Source organism: Hibiscus syriacus, unplaced genomic scaffold, assembly GCF_006381635.1.
Source record: "Hibiscus syriacus cultivar Baekdansim isolate YM2019G1 unplaced genomic scaffold, ASM638163v2 tig00113279_pilon, whole genome shotgun sequence".
Classification (NCBI taxonomy): Eukaryota; Viridiplantae; Streptophyta; class Magnoliopsida; order Malvales; family Malvaceae; genus Hibiscus; species Hibiscus syriacus.
The window spans coordinates 767330-792274 of record NW_024063450.1 but is presented as its reverse complement, the minus strand read 5'-3'; the positions used below and the strand labels follow the sequence as shown (position 1 = coordinate 792274).

The 24945-nt window shown below is 32.8% G+C and overlaps 1 protein-coding gene and 1 non-coding gene across 2 annotated transcripts; both read right to left on the bottom strand.

Annotated features, from left to right (window-relative positions):
- Window positions 1–4029: 4029 nt before the first annotated feature.
- On the bottom strand, window positions 4030–4632 carry LOC120186112 (dehydration-responsive element-binding protein 2D-like). Its single transcript, XM_039190142.1, has one exon. The coding sequence runs from the start codon at window positions 4630–4632 to the stop codon at window positions 4030–4032; it is 603 nt and encodes a 200-aa protein (XP_039046073.1).
- A 2270-nt stretch (window positions 4633–6902) lies between these two features.
- On the bottom strand, window positions 6903–6989 carry LOC120186124. Its single transcript, XR_005522181.1, has one exon. It is a non-coding gene; the product is annotated as a small nucleolar RNA snoR114 (small nucleolar RNA).
- Window positions 6990–24945: the final 17956 nt, after the last annotated feature.

The window sequence follows — 24945 nt, the reverse complement described above, 5'->3', positions numbered from 1 at the left end:
CTGATTACCAGGTACCCGTAACATCCGGGTCGGGACACAGATAGAGAAATCGTTGACCCGAAAGTTCCGGGTACCGGAAATCGGGTACCCGAAAATCCGAGTACCCGGATTTGCACACCCCTAACAGGCATGCCTAGGGATAAAAAAATTGGTGATTACAAATACATACAGGAGTTTATTACTCATTCTAAAGTATCATTACTTATACATATCGGTGTGTTACTTGTTCTAGAGTCATTCCATTACATTACGGGAGTATACTTGATGTACAATATTAATAAATTTTAATTTTTTTTGTCAGACATTAACTATTATATATATGTTTCAAAATAAATATCTTTTTAATAATTTAAAGAGATTATGGTGATTATTACTCATTCTAAAGTCGTATCATTACTGATACATATCGGGTGTTACTTGTTCTAGAGTCATTCCATTACTTTACGGGAGTATACTTGATGTACAGTATTAATAAATTTTAATTTTTTTGTCAGACATTAACTATTATATATATGTTTCAAAATAAATATCTTTTTAATAATTTAAAGAGATTATGGTGATTATTACTCATTCTAAAGTCGTATCATTACTGATACATATCGGGGTGTTACTTGTTCTAGAGTCATTCCATTACTTTACGGGAGTATACTTGATGTACAGTATTAATAAATTTTAATTTTTTTGTCAGACATTAACTATTATATATGTTTCAAAATAAATATCTTTTTAATAATTTAAGGAGATTATGGTGATTATTACTCATTCTAAAGTCGTATCATTACTGATACATATCGGGGTGTTACTTGTTCTAGAGTCATTCCATTACTTTACGGGAGTATACTTGATGTACAGTATTAATACATTTTAATTTTTTTGTCAGACATTAACTATTATATATATGTTTCAAAATAAATATCTTTTTAATAATTTAAAGAGATTATGGTGATTATTACTCATTCTAAAGTCGTATCATTACTGATACATATCGGGGTGTTACTTGTTCTAGAGTCATTCCATTACTTTACGGGAGTATACTTGATGTACAGTATTAATAAATTTTAATTTTTTTTGTCAGACATTAACTAATATATATATGTTTCAAAATAAATATCTTTTTAATAATTTAAAGAGATTATGGTGATTATTACTCATTCTAAAGTCGTATCATTACTGATACATATCGGGGTGTTACTTGTTCTAGAGTCATTCCATTACTTTACGGGAGTATACTTGATGTACAGTATTAATAAATTTTAATTTTTTTGTCAGACATTAACTATTATATATATGTTTCAAAATAAATATCTTTTTAATAATTTAAGGAGATTATGGTGATTATTACTCATTCTAAAGTCGTATCATTACTGATACATATCGGGGTGTTACTTGTTCTAGAGTCATTCCATTACTTTACGGGAGTATACTTGATGTACAGTATTAATACATTTTAATTTTTTTGTCAGACATTAACTATTATATATATGTTTCAAAATAAATATCTTTTTAATAATTTAAAGAGATTATGGTGATTATTACTCATTCTAAAGTCGTATCATTACTGATACATATCGGGGTGTTACTTGTTCTAGAGTCATTCCATTACTTTACGGGAGTATACTTGATGTACAGTATTAATAAATTTTAATTTTTTTTGTCAGACATTAACTAATATATATGTTTCAAAATAAATATCTTTTTAATAATTTAAAGAGATTATGGTGATTATTACTCATTCTAAAGTCGTATCATTACTGATACATATCGGGGTGTTACTTGTTCTAGAGTCATTCCATTACTTTACGGGAGTATACTTGATGTACAGTATTAATAAATTTTAATTTTTTTGTCAGACATTAACTATTATATATGTTTCAAAATAAATATTTTTAATAATTTAAAGAGATTATGGTGATTATTACTCATTCTAAAGTCGTATCATTACTGATACATATCGGGGTGTTACTTGTTCTAGAGTCATTCCATTACTTTACGGGAGTATACTTGATGTACAGTATTAATAAATTTTAATTTTTTTGTCAGACATTAACTATTATATATATGTTTCAAAATAAATATCTTTTTAATAATTTAAGAGATTATGGTGATTATTACTCATTCTAAAGTCGTATCATTACTGATACATATCGGGGTGTTACTTGTTCTAGAGTCATTCCATTACTTTACGGGAGTATACTTGATGTACAGTATTAATAAATTTTAATTTTTTTGTCAGACATTAACTATTATATATATGTTTCAAAATAAATATCTTTTTAATAATTTAAAGAGATTATGGTGATTATTACTCATTCTAAAGTCGTATCATTACTGATACATATCGGGGTGTTACTTGTTCTAGAGTCATTCCATTACTTTATGGGAGTATACTTGATGTACAATATTAATAAATTTTAATTTTTTTGTCAGACATTAACTATTATATATATGTTTCAAAATAAATATCTTTTTAATAATTTAAAGAGATTATGGTGATTATTACTCATTCTAAAGTCGTATCATTACTGATACATATCGGGGTGTTACTTGTTCTAGAGTCATTCCATTACTTTACGGGAGTATACTTGATGTACAGTATTAATAAATTTTAATTTTTTTGTCAGACATTAACTATTATATATATGTTTCAAAATAAATATCTTTTAATAATTTAAAGAGATTATGGTGATTATTACTCATTCTAAAGTATCATTACTGATACATATCGGGGTGTTACTTGTTCTAGAGTCATTCCATTACTTTACGGGAGTATACTTGATGTACAGTATTAATAAATTTTAATTTTTTTGTCAGACATTAACTATTATATATATGTTTCAAAATAAATATCTTTTTAATAATTTAAAGAGATTATGGTGATTATTACTCATTCTAAAGTCCTATCATTACTGATACATATCGGGGTGTTACTTGTTCTAGAGTCATTCCATTACTTTACGGGAGTATACTTGATGTACAGTATTAATAAATTTTAATTTTTTTGTCAGACATTAACTATATATATATGTTTCAAAATAAATATCTTTTTAATAATTTAAAGAGATTATGGTGATTATTACTCATTCTAAAGTCGTATCATTACTGATACATATCGGGGTGTTACTTGTTCTAGAGTCATTCCATTACTTTACGGGAGTATACTTGATGTACAGTATTAATAAATTTTAATTTTTTTGTTAGACATTAACTATTATATATATGTTTCAAAATAAATATCTTTTTAATAATTTAAAGAGATTATGGTGATTATTACTCATTCTAAAGTCGTATCATTACTGATACATATCGGGGTGTTACTTGTTCTAGAGTCATTCCATTACTTTACGGGAGTATACTTGATGTACAGTATTAATAAATTTTAATTTTTTCTGTCAAACATTAACTTTTATATATACGTTTCAAAAGAAATATCTTTTTAATAATTTAAAGTGATTATGGTGATTATTACTCATTCTAAAGTCGTATCATTACTGATACATATCGGCGTGTTACTTGTTCTAGAGTCATTCCATTACATTACGTGAGTATACTTGATGTACAGTTTTAATAATTTTTAAATTTTTTTCAAACATTAACTTAATATATATTAAATTGGTTGCTTAAAAAGCATTTGTGAAATGTTAGAGAACTGAATTAAGATCAAAACATCCTTTGATGGAATTGATTTAATATCTTAATTATTTAGACATGATTACTTCAAATAAGAAAAAAAAAAGGCTTGAAAACATGATTGGCTCTAATGACTATGCCAGTACAGGCTCTTGAACACCACATACAATCTAAACAACTTCCCATTTAGGGAGGGGGGGACAAAAAGGAAAATACAGTAAACATGAAAGTTTCAGTGTCATTGTTTGAAAAAAAATACAGAAAAACCTGCCACAATGACACCACTGAACTAGAAAAAAAACACTGTAATCAAATCCTTAAAACCTATGATTATTCCATCCCATATATCTCTGAAGCCCTCATAATATGCAAGGAAACTTGAAAAAGTTGACAAGCTTAAGGCTAAAGCCATTGATTCTGAATCCCTGCAATTTCACATCCATTCCAATTGTCCCTAAACTCTTGACCCATCAAGACATTAATAGCACCCATTTCCAAGAAGTCATTCTCCAATGAAAACTCAGGCCAATTAAAGACTTCCTCTCCATCATCATCACCAAAACTTGATCCTTCAAACTCATTGGTGTTCTTTTCTCTCCTCACCATCCTCTCTTCACTACTTTGACATGAACTCCCACTAGAACCCGGTGATGACTGCACAACACAAACAAAGTTTAGCTGCTGATGATCAGCATCATCATGAGGCTGAGGCTGAGGCTGAGGCTGAGGCAGGTTTTGTTTAGCTGATGAACCATACAGTTTCCTAGCGGCTGCATCATAAGCCAGTGCAGCTTCAAAAGATGTATTGAAAGTGCCAAGCCAGAGCCTGCTGCCTCGGTTGGGTTCTCGGATCTCAGCCACCCATTTGCCCCAAGTCCTTTGCCTTACACCTCTATAGTTACACATGGCGTTCTCAGGACCACCTTTCCCTCTCATGCAACCTTTCCTTGATTTCCCCATGTATGGCCTCTCACCGACATTTGTTCTTCTGCCTTGAGCTTCCATTGTTGAATATCTCAACCCTCAAAGAGCAAAAAGCTACACTCATGTATTAGGGTTTTTAAATGGAACAAAAATAATCCATGGTGGCAGTTTCATTAGAGTCCAGTGAACTGGGTTTTGACACATGTAAAGGAGGTGCTTGGTTTTTGGCTTTACATGAGAACAGTGTCATGCTGACAAACAACACTTGTCCTCAAACTAGTGAACTCCTTCATCCTTAAGGACCTGATTAATATATTATTTTTTTAAGAGGAAAGAAAAAAAAATTCCATGAACATATATATGATGTGTTCTTCTGACACTGAAGATAATTAGGGCACATGTTATGATGAAGGAAAAGACACCTGTTAGCTTTAATATTATACTATAACAAAGGGTTTTGGTTTCTTCCAAGATTGAAGAGAGGGTAAAATATTAGGTCCCGGTCTTTGGGAACATTAATTTGTGGGACCTAATTTTGAAATCAGCATGATTTTCAGACTTGTATGTGATAATACAATACATGATTAACATGTAGATTGATGGATATGGTTGAAGCTTGAAGACAATTGCTGACCTCTTCAATGAACTGTGGGAGGCTAACAGGGCCATGCCTTTATCTGAGCCACTCCCATGTCCCTAAACAAATGAAGAAACTCTTTTATTTCTTCTCTTATGTTTTTGCCCCACGTAAATAATGTTAGTTTTTGGTTGTTTTTTTTTAGAAGTTTTGTTTAATTGTCTAAATTTTGTGATTAAATTTTTTATGTATGTTTTGAAAGATTTATCGAAAATTAACTTAAGATAATTTTTTTATACTTGGTTATTGATTTAATGAATACTTTTATACTCAAAGTTGTCTCGAATTAATAATATTATATCATCTGCACGAATCAAATATTATCAATGATAAAAGAATTAAAGACAACAGTCAAAGTCAAAGTTAAAGTCAAAGGTCGACATATCGAATCTTGGGTCATAGGTTAGATATCTTGGATCAGGTCACATGTCCTGGATCTCAATTTATGGATAGAGCTTCATATTACATGTCGATTCTTGGGTCATGCTCGAGCTTGCCTTGGATACTATGGGTTAGGCTTGCAGGAATTGAGCCTCGGTTTGGGATTTGGGCAGTAGTCCCAGAAAGATGTGGGTACATAATAGGCTTATTGAGCAGGCCATGGGTGAGGGTTTGTGACCAGAACATTGGCCAGAGTTTGCTTGAGGGCTCTCAAGCGATTAGGGATGGTCATAATATTTGAATTCAATAGGTTTTAATGTGATCCGATTTTATAGAGGCAAATTCTTATTTTAATTTCAGATCCGGAGCAGGCCAGGAAGGTTATATAATAATAAAGTTGGAGTCGGAATGAGATCGGATTTAAGATGAAAAACCACCCTCCTGACCTAATGTAAATAACAAAATTACTCTTTTACACATTATTTAAAGTTTTAAGCATTTTTCTTTTTATAGTGCTAAAATATGATTCTTTGATTATTAAAAATGTAATAAACTATTATAAAATATATTACTTTAATCATTTAAAATATAAAAAAATGATAAATACATTATTATAAAATATATTATTTTTTATTTTAAAATATTACTATATTCGAGTCAGATTGAGGTTAGAGTTTTAATCTAAAAATCGAAACGGATTCAGAAAGGGAGAAAATCTAATAATATTCTAGATGATACAAGATCAAATGAAAACAATATATTTTTGGGTCGAAATTAGAGTGATAAAAAAATCGGGCCATCCCTCCCATGCCCATCCCTATAAGCGACTGTATGACAACAATCTGACAGAAGCTCAGCTTGCATGATGAGTAGTTGCAGATAATAATGGAACGAAGGGAAGTAGGAAAAGACTCACTAAAAAAATAATGAAACAATGGTAGATGGGTTGAGGGGAACATATTAAGGTTTTTCCTAAAATAAAAGTAACGGATTGAAAAATATTTTTAAAGATGAATATATATATATATATTAAAAACGTAATTTTTTTTTTGAATAAAATGAACATAAATCTTATCATTACTTCTTAATATAAGTGCAAAGTTTTCTCCTCCCTCTTTCCGGTCTCCACTGGAGAACACACAAAACGAGTAAAGAGAACGTGTAATAATCAGGCTTAACATTCTGTCTCAAAATGTTTAAAAACATTGAAATCCCATGTACGAGGCAATCAGTCCTAGAGTACCTTTGATCATTGTGTTCCAAAGGAAACACTGTTTGGTTCAGAATTTGATCGAATTTGAGCTCATGGCTATTTTAAAAAAAATAAAACTTCAAGCTCGGAAGCGCTAATGTGTCGTCCGGAAATCAGACGATTGTGAAGAACACATACTTCACTCAAGCGCAGATGTCATCATTGCTTCAACGGTGTGCACCAGCCAAGAATCGAACTCAGGTCTGTATTGTGGCAGAGAACTACTCTACCACTAGACAACTTGTTCTTGTGGAACACCGTAGAATGTGAGATTCTCATGAGAATATAATCTACATTTTCATGTTTGGTTGGTCGGAAATCTCATTTTCGGTAATGTTTTATTACCAATAGTAGATTTTTTGGGGTATATTACCGGAAATGTCATTACCTCTCTTTCCTTAGATATTGTTAGAAAACTGGCGTTTTGAACTAAAATGCCTTTAATTTTTTTTTCTCAAAAATATCATTCTTCTGTCATTAAATAATAAAAATTTTACGAATGTTAAATTACAAATTTATCCTTAAACTATTTTATATTTACAAAAAAAGTCTATAATTAAAATTTTATATGAAGTTCAGATGTTAAAATAAAATTTTACCATTTCATTAAACTTTTTTATATTTTCAATTTTGTATATATATATATATATATATATATATAAATTTTATGAATTTAAAATTTTTAAAGAAAATGTATAAATATTTTTCAACTTGTTAAAAAAACAAATATATAATAAGGACAATTTGGTCAAATATACATTCCAATAATCTTTTATTCCTTTAACCAAACACGATAATCTTACATTCCTTCTAAACCAACCAAACACAAAATACAATATTCACAGTAATCTTATTGCCTAATAATCTTACATTCTCATTGGTAATCTTACATTCCGTGAACCAAATGCACCCTTAGTGTCAAGATGGCATAAATAGTACTTGCATAGCTAAAGATAGAAGTAAACAAAACTCAACTTAAAATTTTTATTTTTTTCACTCAACTCAAATAAAAAAAAATAATCGAGTTATAAAATAAAACTTGAATAACTCAAAATTTCTAGTAATTAGTGGATCGATTTTTAAGTTTGAGTTGAATTCCTTAACTTTGTATGATATATGTATATTACATATGAATATATATATATATATATATATATATATGTATTATAACGATTATAGAAATCCGTTTAAACTAAAATCAAATAATACCATAATATTTAGGTATATTTATGCCTATTTTATCAGTAAAGGATAAACTATACAAATAATCTCATTTATTTTCGGTTTGACCAAATTTAATCACTGATTTAAAATTTAAGTGGATTTAATTATTTAGGTTATCGATTTAATATATAATTATCCATCAAACATTAATATTCGTTACCCGATTAACAATGTGTCGTGGTAATTCAAAAAATTAAAAAAAATCACTTAAATAAGCCAGCTGTAATACACATGTCATTTCCAAGTTAATCTTTATAATCGTCACTTAATTGCCAGATTAAGTTAATTGAAAACTGAACTTGAATCTGAGAATGAAAAATCAGAGAAATGTAACTGACCGATTCAAGTTAAGTGAGTCGATCGACTGATTGTACACCCCTACTTCTTTAAATATGCTGAGAGTCTCGGAGAAAACAAAGTACTAGAAACCCACTTGGTAAAATAACTGACCGATTGATTACTTTCTTCAGTCTATGCGTTTGGAGACGAATCCAGACACGTCGAAGCCCCCTTTCCCGAACGACCAATGCAAGCATTGGCAATGGATCTTCCCTCCCATTTTTGTTCCACCACAAATCAAGCTCTCTTATCTTATTACATCCAGACTCAGATCAAGGAAACAACCTCTCCTCTCCTCCACTAAAATTCAAACAAATCCACTGTTTTTCACTTGCTTTTTCTTCGTTTTCCCCCTAAGCACTTCTGAAAACTCCCCCCCCCCAAATTGTTTACCCCTCTAGTTTTCAAGCAGTTGCAGAGGAAACAAAGCTTTATTAGAGAATATGGAAAACTCCATTATTATGAAATGCTGCAAACAATCGACCTACCTTGATCTGTCTTACTATTCATCTTACCGTCTCCATTTTCTTCACTTTTCTTAACAACTCAACAATGACCACTCTTTCACGAGGTCTCACAAGAACGTCGTACCAAGTAAAGAATCGTTAATGAGTATTTGGTCTCTCCTCTTAATTTTTAAAACCAAAGAATTTCTTATATGGGTTATTATTTGTCTAAACTGTAACAATCTCATCTGATTGTCCACGTCAACAAATAGGGACGCCACTATCTTCCATTCTTCTTTTATCTTTTCTTCTTCTACCTTTGCCTCTTCTCCCTCTTTGTAATAACCAAAAATTTAGATAATGACCAAAATGTAAATTTTGAAAGTTTAATGGTCAAAGTAGAAAATTTGGGAAAGATTTAAAGAATTAAGTTTATTTTTTCCAAAAAGAATATTATTCCATAAATGGATTTATTTAGTGAGCAAATTATAATTTGGTAAAGTTTGGTGACTAAAGTATAAACTTTGAAACGTTCAGGGCCCAAAATGTAATTTTGAAAAAAATTACAAATGGGTCACGAAAATAAGAAAATAAAAATATTATTTTCACATTTTTAAAATGTTGGAAAATAATATTTAATGGTTTAATTCCATGTTTAATTTGAACTGTTTGATTAAAGTGACTGAATTGTAATTTTTGGAAAATTATAAGGGTAAATCGATAAACCAAGATATAATTTGTTCATATTTGACTTATGGATGAAGATAAGGTTCAGGTGATATGATTTGGAAGATGATAAGGATAGAAATCTTGGTATTATGGTAATTATAAAGTTTCATTAAGGGTATATTGGTATTTTCTCAATTTAATGAATTTAATATTCATTAAATGATAATTAAAGGATGATAGGCATGAAAAATATCTGAAAATTCATGCCAAAGTGTTTATCATCTCTCCATGGACGTGAGCTCTACCAAGGTAAGGGAAAAATATTTGTTTTCCATTTTTGAGTCGATTCCTTAGGAATTCGGGTTATGCCGTGAAATAGGAAAATGATCTACGCGAAAAACGCTATCATTCGATACCATTATTTCTTTCAAATTTTGCTGGATTTCAAATATCCCAAATCTAAGGGTTTATGTTCATGATAGGATTCATGAAATTGATGATAAATCTTGATGATTTGGAGGTTGTAGATTCGATTTTAAGCTTGATTTGTGGTTAAAACATGTTAAATCTTTCTAGAGATTATTATGTAAAATTCGACCAAATTATAAGATGGATAACTTTGTGTTCTGATGAAAGTTGATTAGGGATTTGATTGTAGAGATGTTAAAAGGTGATTTAAAGTGATTTCATACTTGAATCGAATCAAAATCGAGCAAAATCATGAAAACGTAGTTTAAAGGATAAAGTATTCGATCATGATGTAACTAAGTGATAAAATGGTGAAGAACCATTTTATGTAATTGGAAAAGTAGATGTCATTGTTAAAAGGAATTATTAGGTGTTAAAGATTTGGTAGAAAATGAGTTCCATGTATATTATGGAATTGTTATGGGATATGTTTATATTAGTACAATACTAACATAAGTATTGTTATGAATTTGTGATTTTATACAGAATGTGAGTTAAGTGTTATTGAAGCAAATAAATTATAAAAGAGTTATTGTGGAGCGTAGTGAGGCATACATATTGTGGATTTTATAAAGTTTCAAGGTGAGTGCAATACATGCATGATATGGTACATAGATGTTTTATACATCGTGTACATAGATGTTTTATACATCATCTGGAAGACTTGCGATAAGTTGACCTTGTTTTATCAACATGAGATTTGATATGGAAGTTATTTTGGGTATGAACTGCCCTAATGTTTATACATGGTTATACGTTTCCATGGATGATTTAATTGATAACTATATGCCCAAATATGTTATTGAGGTTCAATGGTATTAATGGCATGCCATAGAGTCTAGCAGCTGCAGAATTAAGTAGTATTATAATGTCAAATAAGATGCATAGTACAAGTCAGGTGGGTAAAGCCCGACCTCAGCACTAGGTGCATTATTAGGTTAGCAATGCTCGACCTCAACACTTTTATGCAATATTTGACTCCTATACCGGGTTCCTCATAGATTGTGAATTCTGGGCAATAGTTGTGGATAAAAATGAATTTTATTATATTATGTTGTTTTGATTTTGACATGAAAATTTATGCATGAATTGTGTTGCACTGTTTATAGTTTTAATTGCCTCACTAAGTATATACTTAGCGTGTGATGATTTTCATGCGTAGGTAAAAAGCCAGTAGTGGAATAAAGAGTTCAAGTTAATATCAAGCATCGTGGAGTGTATATTAATATCAGTAAGACATCCTAAGATGTAATGTTGACTTTATTAGTAGCATGTAATTATTAATGTTCTATTTACTTTGTTGAACACATTTGGAAACAAAATGGCAATTTTTATGAATTATATGTATTTTCGGAAATCACTGTAGCAGTAATGTAGCAGTGCATCGATACACATTTTAATTTTGAAATTTTTGTGCATCGATACATTGTTCACGCTACTGTAGTAGTGCATTAGTACACTGTTCACTGTTCACGGTACTATTCATAAAAAATCTTTTGAATTAAATTTATTATAACGAAACACAATTCATATGATATGATATTTGTATAATATCATTTACCAATTTAAGAAAATAAGCTTTAAATCACTTTTGAATAGGAAATGGTTTTAAAATTCGAGTGACATCTATAATTTGTATAGGTATAATTATACTAGTTATGGGTATTACATTTATTGGCATTAGAGCTACATGTTTATCCGATTCTAGGACTAAACTGAGTTTGTTTTAAGTTAAAAAGTGTATACATGCCACTAGGATATCAAAAGTTACTGATAGTTGTATATATACTGTGATGATGCTTATTAGGAGTAAAGTTACTCTTTACTAAAGTACGATGATTTTGACTGTGTTCAGATGTCAGATCATCAAGAATCGAGTAGGGCAGGCGAGCATGTTACTTCTGTACAGAGTGGGAGTAATGAGGTAAACTAGAATCCACCCAATGCTCAGCCGAATGTAGAGTCGTCTAATCTGAATCAACAGGATATGCCTGTTCAAGATCGGGGTTGTTTTTACAAGCCCTAGACACCATTATTAACCGTCGAACCCCAGTGTCAGTTTCGAAAGAACTGAGAAAGATGAGAGCACCTGAATTTCGAGGTGATTCGGATGCTAATCCGATGACTGCTGACTTCTGGTTGAATGATGTCAAGAATATGCTCAACAGGATTCCTTGTGTTGATCAAGGAAAGTTGGAAGGGGTTGTGTCTCTACTGATGGAGCAAGCCAGTGTGTGGTGGAATACAGTCGCCGCACGAGTTTTCAATGAGCGAATCACATGGGAATTCTTTTTGAGGGAATTCAAGGAAAAGTATATTGGGGACGTTTGTCAATGAGATGATGCAACAGTTCCTAAACTTAAAGCAATCTGGCAGAACAGTTTACGAGTATGAATGCGAGTTTCATAAGCTGATTTGATTTGCTTCAGAGTTTATTCCGACTGAGAAATATAGAATTGTTAGATTTGTTTCTAGATTGGATTCTCATTATAAGAGAATTTTGGTTTCTCACCATTTTACTTCTTTTCAAGAAGTAGTTAACAAGGCTAAAGCTATGGAAAAAGTTGACATTGATGATCTAGAAGCGAAGAAAGCACAAACAAATAAAAGGTTTGGAAATTCCTACTCTGCACCATTTTCCAAACACAACAAGAGTCAATAGCAGAAAAGTTATGCTTCTTCAACAACTACGGGAAGAAAGGGTTTTGCTGGAGGAAAGTCCAAGCAGACCCATGCAGCTTCAGCAGATACTAAAGGTTCGAAATTTCATCCTAACCAGAATGTGAGTTTTGTGGAAAGAATCATTATGGTCAATTCCGACTCATGGAGGGGAAATGTTATAACTGTGGACAAGCGGGTCATTATAAAAGGCACTGTCCATAATTAAATCCAGATCAGACAGTATCGGGACCCCAGAGGGGTAACGGTGGCAAAATGGGTAAACTTGGTACATCTGAGGCTGCATCTAATCGTGAAGGCAAAACTACTGCAAGAGTATATCACATCAAGATTGATGATGATAAAGATGCTCCTGAGATTATAGCAGGTACCTTTTATCTCTTTGATGAACTGTTTTCGTATTGATTGATCCCGTTTCTACATACTCGTATATTAGTACAAAATTGGTTAGAGATAAGGGAATCTTTTTAGAACCTATTTCTAGAGATATTGTGGCAATTTATCCATTGGGCCATAGTGCAAAGATTAGTCGAATTTGTAATAAATGTCCGATAAATATACAGGGAGTAGAATTTCCTGCAAACCTATTAAAATTGCCTTTTGAGGAATTTGGGATAATCTTAGGCATGGATTGGCTATCTTCCTACTATGGTTGGGTAGATTGTCGTTTGAAGAGATTATTTTTAAAAGATACAATGGGTTCAGAGATAATATTTGTTGGAGAAAGGGTAAATCCGTTATCCAATGTGATTCAGCCTTTACTACTAAGAAATTGTTGTCACAAGGGTGTCAAGCAATTTTAGTAAATGTATTGGATACTAGAACTGCTGAAGTTAAGTTGGACAGTATTCCAACTGTACGAGAGTATCCATAGGTGTTTTCGGATGAGGTACCTGGATTACCTCCTGATAGAGAGGTAGAGTTTGAGATTGATGTATTCCCAGGTACATCACCTATTTCGATGGTTCCTTATCGAATGGCTCCAACAGAGTTAAGAAAATTAAAGGCTCAATTGCAAGATCTATTGGGTCGAGGATTTATAAGACTGAGTATTTCACCTTGGGGTGCACCGGTGTTGTTCGTGAAAAAGAAAGATGGATCAATACGTTTGTGCATAGATTATCAATAGTTGAACAAGGTGACTATAAAGAACAAGTATCCTCTTCCGAGGATTGATGACTTGTTTGATCAACTTAAGGGAGCAACTGTTTTCTCTAAGATTGATCTTAGATTGGGATATCACCAGTTAAAGATTAAAGAGGAAGATGTTTCAAAGACAGCTTTCAGAACACGGTATGGACACTACGAGTCGTAGTAATGCCGTTTGGGTTGACAAATGCTCCAACAGCATTCATGGATTTGATGAATCGAGTATTTCAACCTTATTTAGATCAATTTGTGGTGGTCTTTATTGATGATATTCTGGTATACTCAAAGACAAAGATAAACATGATGTTCATTTTCGTACTGTACTCGAAATACTTAAGGATAAAAAGTTATATGCCAAACTGTCAAAGTGTGAGTTTTGGCTATCAGAAGTTGCTTTTCTTGGTCATGTTGTCTCGAAGATGGCATAAGAGTTGATCTAAATAAAGTTCAAGCAATATTGGAGTGGAAACCTCCAAAGAATGTTACAAAGGTCCAAAGTTTTTGGGACTTGCTGATTATTATCGAAGGTTTGTAAAAAACATTTCGATGATTGCTTCTCCTTTGACCAAGCTTTTGCGAAAGGATGTTTCATTTGCTTGGACTGAGAAATGTCAAGATAGTTTTAAAGCTCTAAAGAAGATTTTAACAAAAGCACCAGTGTTGGTACAACCGGAATCGGACAAAGAATATGTAGTGTATAGTGATGCATCTCATAATGGTTTGGGTTGTGTACTTATGCAAGAAGGTAATGTGGTAGCATATGCTTCTCGACAATTAAAGACGCATGAAAGGAATTATCCTACTCAGGATCTTGAGTTAGAAATGGTAGTTTTTGCTCTAAAGATTTGGCGTCATTATTTGTATGGTGAGAGATGTCACATCTACATGGATCATAAGAGTTTGAAATATTTGTTAACTCAAAAAGAGCTAAATTTGAGACAAAGAAGATGGATAACTTTTAAAGGACTATGATTTGATCATTGATTATCATCCGGGTAAAGAAAATGTAAATGTTGTAGCATATGCACTTAGTCAGAAAACTTTTGCAACTTTACGAGCTATGGATGTGCAACTATTGTTGAAAGAAAATGGCGTACTATTGGTTGAGTTTAAAATAAAGTCGATGCTTTTAGATCGGATAATAGAGCTACAAAGGAAGATGACAGATGCTTGGAAAATATCACTAGTGGAAAAAGATGAGACTAAGGACTTTGAAATCAAGTTAGATGGATGTTTGTATTACCGAGGAAGAATTTATATTCCAGATGATGATGAGTTGAAGAAAAATATTCTTTCTGAGGCACATTATAGTCCACTTACTATGCATCCAGGTGGGAGCAAAATGTATCATAATGTAAAGAGTCGATTTTGGTGGCGGGTATGAAAAGAGCCATTTCTGAGTTTGTTGCTACATGTCTGGCATGTCAACGAGTGAAAGCTGAAATCAGGTGCCTTCGGGATTGTTACAACCAATTTCTATTCCAGAATGGAAGAGGGAGATAATTACTATGGATTTTGTTACAAGGCTACCATGACATCAAATAAGAAGGATTCCATTTGGGTGATAGTTGATCGGTTAACTAAATCGACACATTTTATTCTGGTGCGAATGGATTACGCCTTGGATAAATATGTAGAGTTGTATATCAAGGAGATAGTTCGGCTACATGGAGTGCCAGTATCAATCATATCTGACAGGGATCCAAGGTTTACTTCAAGATTTTGGAATTCTTTGCATAAAGCTTTGGGTACTCGATTGAATTTTAGTTCGGCATTTCATCCACAGACGGATGGTCAGTCTGAGCGGACTATCCAGATATTGGAGGATATGTTAAGGGCATGTGTGATTGAGTTTAAGGGATCATGGGAAAAGTATTTCCTTTAGCAGATTTTGCCTACAACAACAACTATCAAACGAGCATCAAGATGGCTCCGTATGAAGCTTTATATGGGAGAAAATGACGAACACCATAAATTGGTTTGAGTTAAAAGATCGAAATCTTGTTGGTCCTGATTTATTGAAAGAGGTTGAGGATAAAGTAAAAATAATTAAAGATAATCTCAAAGTAGCATTTGATCAGCAGGAGTTTTATGCAGACTTGAAACAAAAAGAGATTGAATTTCAAGAAGGCGATAAAGTTTTTCTTAAAGTTTCACCTTGGAAAAAAGATTTTACGTTTTGGGAGCAAAGGGAAACTAAGTCCAAGATTCATTGGACCTTATGAGATCTTAAAGCGTGTCGGACCGATGGCTTACCAGTTAGTATTACCTCCAGAGTTTAACAAAGTACACAATGTTTTTCATGTGTCGATGCTTAGAAAGTATCGATCAGATCCTTCACATGTTTTTGCATCAGAGGAAATTGAAATCCAACCAGATTTAACTTATGAAAAAGGACCAGTTCGGATCTTAGCTTGAGAAATTAAAGAACTGCGTAACAAGACGATTCCTCTAGTCAAAGTACTTTGGCAAAATCATAAAGTTGAGGACTCTACTTGGGAAAAAGAAGAGGACATGAGAAAGCAGTTTCCACACCACTTCATATAAGTTACATCTTAAAATTCGAGGATGAATTTTATTTAAGTGGGAAGAATTGTAATACCCAAAAATTTAGATAATGACCAAAATGTAAATTTTGAAGTTTGATGGTCAAAGTATAAAATTTGGGAAAGGTTTAAAGAATTAAGTGTTAATTTTTCCAAAAAGAATATTATTCCATAAATGGATTTATTTAGTGACCAAATTATAATTTGGTAAAGTTTGGTGACCAAAGTATAAACTTTAAAAAGTTTAGGGACCAAAATGTAATTTTGGAAAAATTACAAATGGGTCACAAAAATAAGAAAATAAAAATATTATTTTCACATTTTTAAAATGTTGAAAAATAATATTTAATGGTTTAATTCCATATTTAATTTGAACTGTTTGATTAAAGTGACCGAATTGTAATTTTGGAAAATTGTAAGATTAAATCGGTAAACCAAGATATAATTTGTTCATATTTGACTTATGGATGAAGATAAGGTTCAGGTGATATGAATTGGAAGATGATAAGGATAGAAATCTTGGTATTATGGTAATTATAAAGTTTCATTAAGGGTATATTGGTATTTTCTCAATTTAATGAATTTAATATTCATTAAATGATAATTAAAGGATGATAGGCATGAAAAATATCTGAAAATTCATGCCAAAGTGTTTATCATCTCTCCATGGACGTGAGCTATACCAAGGTAAGGGAAATATTTGTTTTCCATTTTTGAGTCGATTCCTTAGGAATTCGGGTTATGCCGTGAAATAGGAAAGTGAACTACGCGAAAAAACGCTATCATTTGGTACCAATATTTCTTTTTCCTTCTAATCTTGCTGGATTTCAAATATCCCAAATCTAAGGGTTTATGTTCATGATAGGATTTATTAAATTGATGATAAATCTTGATGATTTAGAGGTTGTAGATTCGTTTTCAAGCTTGATTTGTAGTTAAAACATGTTCAATCTTTCTAGAGATTATTATGTAAAATTTGGCCAAATTATACGATGGATAACTTTGTGTTCTGATGAAAGTTGATTAGGGATTTGATTGTAGAGATGTTAAAAGGTTGATTTAAAGTTGATTTCATGCTTGAATCGAATCAAAATCGAGCAAAATCATGAAAACGTAGTTTAAAGGATAAAGTATTCGATCATGATGTATCTAAGTGATAAAATGGTGAAGAACCATTTTATGTAATTGGAAAAGTAGAGGTCATTGTTAAAAGGAATTAAGTGTTAAAGATTTGGTAGAAAATGAGTTCCAAGTATATTATGGAATTGTTATGGGATATGTTTATGTTAGTACAATACTAACAAGTATTGTTATGAATTTGTGATTTTATACAGATTGTGAGTTAAGTGTGATTGAAGCAAATCAAGTATAAAAGAGTTATTGTGGACTGTAGTGAGGCATACATATTGTGGATTATATAAAGTGTCAAGATGAGTGCAATACATACATGATATGGTACATAGATGTTTTATACATCATGCACATAGATGTTTTATACATCGTCTCAAAGACTTGCGATAAGTCGACCTTGTTTTATCAACATGAGATTTGATATGGAAGTTATTTTGGGTATGAACTGCCTAATGTTATACATGGTTATACTTTTCCATGGATGATTTAATTAATACTATATGCCCAAATATGTTATTGAGGTTCAGTGGTATTAATGACATGCCATAGAGTATAGCAGCTGCAGAATTAAGTAGTACTATAGTGTCAAATAAGATACATAGTACAAGTCAGGTGGGTAAAGCCCAACCTCAGCACTATTAGGTGAGCAATGCTCGACCTCAGCACTTTTGTGCAATATCTGACTCCTATACCGGATTCCTCATAGATTGTGAATTGTGGGCAATAATTGTGGATAAAAATGATTTTTATTATATTATGTTGTTTTGATTTTGACATGAAAATTTATGCATGAATTGTGTTGCACTGTTTATAGTTTTAATTGTCTCACTAAGTATATACTTAGCGTGTGATGATTTTCACGCGTAGGTAAAAAGCCAGTAGTGGAATAAAGAGTTCAAGTTGATATCAAGCATCGAGGGGTGTATATTAATATCAGTAAGACATCCTAAGATGTAATGTTGACTTTATTAGTGGCATGTAATTATTAATGTTCTATTTACTTTGTTGAACAAATTTGGAAACAAAATGGTAATTTTTTGAATTTATATGTATTTTTGGAAATTACTGTAGCAACAATGTAGTAGTGCATCGATGCACTATTGCAGTGCATTGATACACATTTTAAGTTCGAAATTTTTGTGCACCGGTACACTGTTCACGTTACTGTAGCAGTGCATCAATACACTGTTCACGTTACTATTTATAAAAAAAATCTTTTAAATTAAATTTGTTGTAACGAAACACAATTCATATGATATGATATATTTGTATAATATCATTTACCAATTTAAGAAAATAAATTTTCAATCACTTTTGAATAAGAAATGGTTTTAAAATTAGAGTGACATCTATAATCTGTATATGTATAATTATACGGGTTATGGGTGTTACACTCTTCTTCTTCTTTATGTTTTAGGAAAATGGATGTTAGGTTTTAATCCCTAATTGGTTCTTATATATATATAACTGTAAAATAATATTATAAATATAAATATTAATGAGTTTTTATTCCATGTCACTTACAGCGGTGACTTGTGTGATTTTTTTAATTTACCACATAATACTTTCGTTAATGAGTTAACATAAATTAATAGTTGAAAGACTTAAATCGAACAAACCATAACGGTAAGGATCAAACCCTTAATTTTGAACCGATGACCAAATTCGATCAGATCAAAAATTAATGGGACCATTCGTAAAATTTACCCATCAATAAAATAGATATCATAATTTTATCGTTATTACATCAATCTAAGCCACTAGAATTGTTTTTCATAAAATTTGAATTCTGACAATTTTAATATATTATTGTTAACCAAAAACATGAGTTCAATTTTTAGAAAGGATAACTATTGTCCGAAAAATCTTAAGTTTAGATATTCGAGTTTCTTATACAATAATTAGTTAAAAACGTTGTCCAATGTTCCGTTTTTGGTGTTAAACTTCTACTAAATTTGCAAATGCCAAACAACTATAAACTCCCCAACATCATCTCTCCAACACAAGCACAAACATTGATTCAATGATAGTATCAAATTGGGTTTTCCTTTGAAAATTTAATAACTTGATACTATTCTTCGAATCAACTTTTTTTTTCCTTTTCCGGGAAAAGCAAACAACGAGCATGGAGAAGAAGATGATGATGTTATGGATATGCGCATGCTGGTGAGCTCAACGATGAGCTCAACGATGGTGAAGATGCAGAGGCAATCAGACTTAAAGGAATTAGCTACCAAGAAATGGCAGAACTCTCAAACTCGCCTGCCAAAGAAAAGGGACATGCGGAGCTCCCAAAGCAAAAACTAATGCCAAGATTATTCATCACAACGGGTGTAACAGAAACTTAAGATGCGACATGAATACGATATAAAAAATTAGATATATTTCAAGTCAGGTCGGATTTAAATAAATATAAAGAATTATTATTATATAATTGTTTCGGTTTAAATTCGATCCGGCCAGATCCATAAACGGGTTTATAACAATAACGTCTTCCTCGTCCTGTAATTACTGATGCACCCAAAAAAGTCCTTCCTCTTCGCTTACTGTTGTTGTTACAATTGGTTCTTCAATTATGTGCTTCAATAAGAACTTTATGTATTTATATCTTACTAGTTTCAATGGCATGTGCTAAACATGTGATTATTATCGAATTATAATTCAATATATATTTTAAAAGCTGTAATAAAAGTAAAATAATATTACTATAGTAGGATAAGACACTAGATCCCTTAAACAAGCAAGGTTAGGGTTAGAATCTTGATATTCACAAATGGAATAAATTAGGTTGGAGGGTCACCCTCACTTCTGCGGTATTAATATCAAACCTTAAGTATTGATACAAATTAATTTAATTTTTAAACAACGAACTTAAAATGATATCAATATCAATACATGACAAGAGAGCAAATATATACACGCATTGAAAGACTGCTGGCAGCGGCTGAGTTACTCCGTTGAATGTTTCATCATTTTGACACTTCTAAATCTGCCAAAGAAAGAAGAAAAAGTAAGAGACCAAGGTGCCTCAAAACCTAGCGAGACTAATGTATCTGCAAGGTTTGTAATTAGTCATGGCAGGAGATCAGAAGAGAAGAAGCTGGTAGTACTCAGAGGGGGTTGAATACCTTGCCAGAACAAACGCACCTCTGGACAGTCTCGCAAGACGTGCAGGGTTGTTACATGGGAAGCATCACAAGAGAGGCAAGAAGGATCGAGTGACAGCTTTCTATGAGTTCGTTCACTGTTCATCATGAGCTTTTGTTTAATCGAGAGCCAAAGAATTAGGCAAAGACGCTGCGGTATTGGAAGCGTCAAGATGAAATTCCATATGGAGTTGGGATTACACCAGGAACCTTCCAATAATTTGCAATATGTCAAATTAATACTGAAGGTGTTTGTATCAGTTCATCAGCACACAAGGGAATTCCTTATATCCGTAGGATGAGGGTCTCAATACTTAGAATATGGGATAACGCCATTGGGATAACAAGTGAGGATAGAGAATTCACGTCCCATTGGCCATCAAGAGTTCGAGAGTCTGTACAAACAATCTTCAAACCAAGGACGGATCAAGGACATGGTCGCGCAATGGTCCTACAAAAGGCACCAAATGTCATCCCAAAAGCGGAAAGTAGACCCATTCCTGACGGACCACGCTAGGCACGAAAATAATAGTTCCAAGCTTTTATTAATCCACATAAAAGTGGAGAGCAAACTGATCGATAAATAGAAGAAAGACGGTTAAAAAACTTTGTACTTCTATCGGAGTATTTGAACCCAATAAGAATCTTTGTTAGTGAGAATACCATAATCAAGCTTCATCATAAATGTAATATTCTTCTCATGAATATGAGTAACACCAAGGCCACCCTTGTCTCTCGGTTGGCACACAACTTCCAGTTTATTAGCCGAACTTTCGAGGCTGAGTTAGTAAACCCTATAAATTTTTTGGATGCAACACTTCATTGTCCTTGCAAACCTGCTTCGGGAGAGACAATTTGCATGAAGTAAACTAGAATTTCACTAGCACTGATTTAGCAAGGTGAAACGGCCGACTAAAGATAGCGTTTGGGCAGCCCACCCTGAAAGTTTACCACGAATCATTTCCACAATAAAGGAGTAGTCTGCAGATGTTGGTCTCTTATGGAACACTGGCACTCCTAAGTACTTTCCCAGAGAATCAATCGCTCGAAATCCAAGCTTGGCCACAATTGCAGATCGTAGCAATATCAGTAGTAGGAGAGAAGTAGATATGTTTTTTTTTCCTTACAAACCTTATGACCCGAATACTAACAAAATTCGTAAATGATAGAGTAAATTGTCTCAGCTTGCTGCAAATCCGATCTCACAAAGAACGAGATCATCCACACACAAAAATGAGAGGCTTGCAAGCCCTTGTTGAATCAAATAGAGTAGGAACTCTAATTGATCTAGAAGAAGAAAAAATTCTCTTTAGAATAATCTCACAAAATTGCAAAAGATGAAGAACTCTTAAGAAAGCTTTCAAATGCTTATAATTAAGATTTTATTGTTGGATGATAAAAATCAAATACAAGTAAGGTATTTATAGGTTACAAGAAACAATCTAAACCACTCATTAAAATAACCACAAAATAATTTAAACCATTGAAATTAAAAATGAGAAAATTACCTAATTTTTCACCTAACTAAATTGATGTAAGCAATGACATCAAAACAAAATTGATGTAAGCAATGACATCAAACTAAATTGATGTAAGCAATGACATCAAATTAATATAGGTGTGCTTATTTAGGCTAATATTGACTTCTCAACACTCCTCCTCAATGTTAGCCCCTATTCTTTGAATCATGCCAAGCTGACGACGGAAATGTTCAAACTTTCCAACACCCAAGCTTTTTGTAAACAAGTCAACAATTTGCTCATCTGTCTTGACTTGCCTCATCTCAATCTCTTCTTGCAAAACTTTTTCCCTAACAAAGTGGTAATTTACTTCTACATGTTTAGTTCTTGCATGAAAAACAGGATTCTTCGCCAGCCGAATTGCCGATTGGTTGTCATAGTACAACATAACTACATAATCTACTAGTTGATGTAGATCATTCATTAGTTGTATCAGCCACATGCTTTCTTGAGCTGCCATTGCTACTGCTCGGTACTCTGCTTTCGTAGTTGACAAGGACATTATCGATTGTCTCTTGCTACACCAAGAAATTGTTCTGGAGCCAAGCTTAAACACATACCCAGTTGTTGATCTCCTGGTGTCAATATCTCCTGCATAATCAGCATCATAATAACCAACTAACTTGCAGTCTTCACCTTTCTTGTACAAAAGACCATAGTCAATTGTACTCTTCACATATCTTAGTATTCTTCGAACTGCTTCCAAATGAGGTTTCTTTGGATTTTGCATATACCGACTCATTACACCAACTGCATAAAAAATGTCAAGTCGGGTCAAGGTTAAGTAGATCAGACTACATACCAATTGTCGATACATTGTTGCATCTTCCAAATATTTTCCTTTATGTGCACACATTTTGGCATTTGGTTCCATTGGCATCGAAGTTGACTTGTATTAGAGCATTCCAAACCTCTTCAATATATCTTTAGCATATTTCTGTTGACACGGAAATATTCCTTCATGTGTACGATCAACCTCTAGACCAAGAAAGTGTTAAAGTTGTCCAAGTTCCTTCATCTTGAAACGAACTGATAAATTCTCATTCGTCTGAAGAATTTCTACCTCATCATCACCAGTTAAATTAAGACATCCAGATATACTAACACGATATCTAGTTTACCTTCATTGACTTTGACAAACAAGCTAGAATCTGCAGGTGTTACTGAATAGCCACTTTTCGTTAGAAATTCAACAATCTTACCATACTACGCCCTATGTTCTTGTTTCAATCCGTAGAGTGCTTTTCGTAACTTACACATATTCAGGATGATCTTGGCTCTGAAAACCCATTAGTTGGGTCATGTAGATCTCTCAATCTAGCTCTCCATGAAGAAAAGCATTCTTCACATCCATCTGCCACAAATTCTAGTCTTTGTTGGCTGCAAGTGCAAGTAGGACTTGTACGGTTGTACGTTTTGCCACTAGATGAAATGTTTCATCATAGTCTAGTCCAAACTACTGAGAGAAACCAAGAGCTACCAATCGTGCCTTGTACTTATCGATTGACCGATCTGGATGGTGCTTTATCTTGTAAACTCATTTACAAGATATGAGTTTCATATCTTTTGTCTTTGACACAAATCCCAAGTTTGATTTTACTGAAGTGAATCGATATATTCTTTCATAGTTGTCATCAACTCAAAACTTTGTGATGCTTCTTTGAACATCTCAAGCTCTGTTGCTTCTTCAATTATGGTTGCATTGGCATATTTGGGATTTGGCCTTCGTATTCTTGTTGACCTTTGGAGTTGAGATTGTGGAATTGATTCTTCTGTTTCACTAGGCCTACCTTCTTTGTTTAGTTGTTGATACATGCCAGTTTGCCAAGGATTTTGAGTCACTCTTTGTTCAACATCATCGTCGTTTGGATCTCCTAATTCATCTGAACTTGTTTGGAGTTAAACAATATGCTCCCCCATCTTTTGTTGCAGCTTGTCTCTAAATTCTCTCAAGTCTGGCAACACCTTTTTCTATGAGGACCACCAAGAAGATGCTTCATCAAATACCACATTTCGTGATGTGTAGCATCTTCCACTCATTGAATCACAACATTTCCACCCCTTTCTCTGGCTGTCGTATCCCACAAAGATACATCTAACAACTTTCTTGTCAAACTTGCTTTATAAATGAGCAGGAACAAACACATAACATACACAACCAAATATTAAAAAGTATCTAACTGTAGGTTTCATGTTCCATAGTTTCTCAAAGGGTGAAACAAATCCTAACCTTGGTTGAGGAAGTCTGTTAATCACAAAGGCTGCAATCCTCATCGCTTCAGTCGAAAACCTTCCCGGTACGTTCTTTGCATGTAGCATACTTCGACAAATTTCTGCAAGATGTCGATTTTTCTTTCCGCTACACCATTCTATTGTGGCGTGTTGGCAAAAGTGTATTGATGATGTATTCGACATTCCCTTAGGTATTGAGAGAACTCATTTGAGCTATATTCTCCTCCGTTGTCTGTGCGCAAACAACATATCTTCTTTCCCACTTCTCCTTCAGCTGACTCTCTGAACTCTTTAAACTTTGAGAATGTATCAGATTTTTTTTTCATAAAGAAAACCCTCAAATACCTGGAGAAGTCATCAATGAATGTTACCATGTACCGTATACCGCTAATCGACTGTTGCTTAACCGGTCCGAACACATCAGAGTGGACTAATTCCAACGGTTCTTTTGCTTTAAACTTTGACTCGTCATATGGTAATTGATGTGCTTTACCATACTGGCATCCCGCACAGACCGTGTCTGTTCTCACGTCTAGTTGAGGAAGCCCCTTAAGCATCATCTTCTTCACTATCAT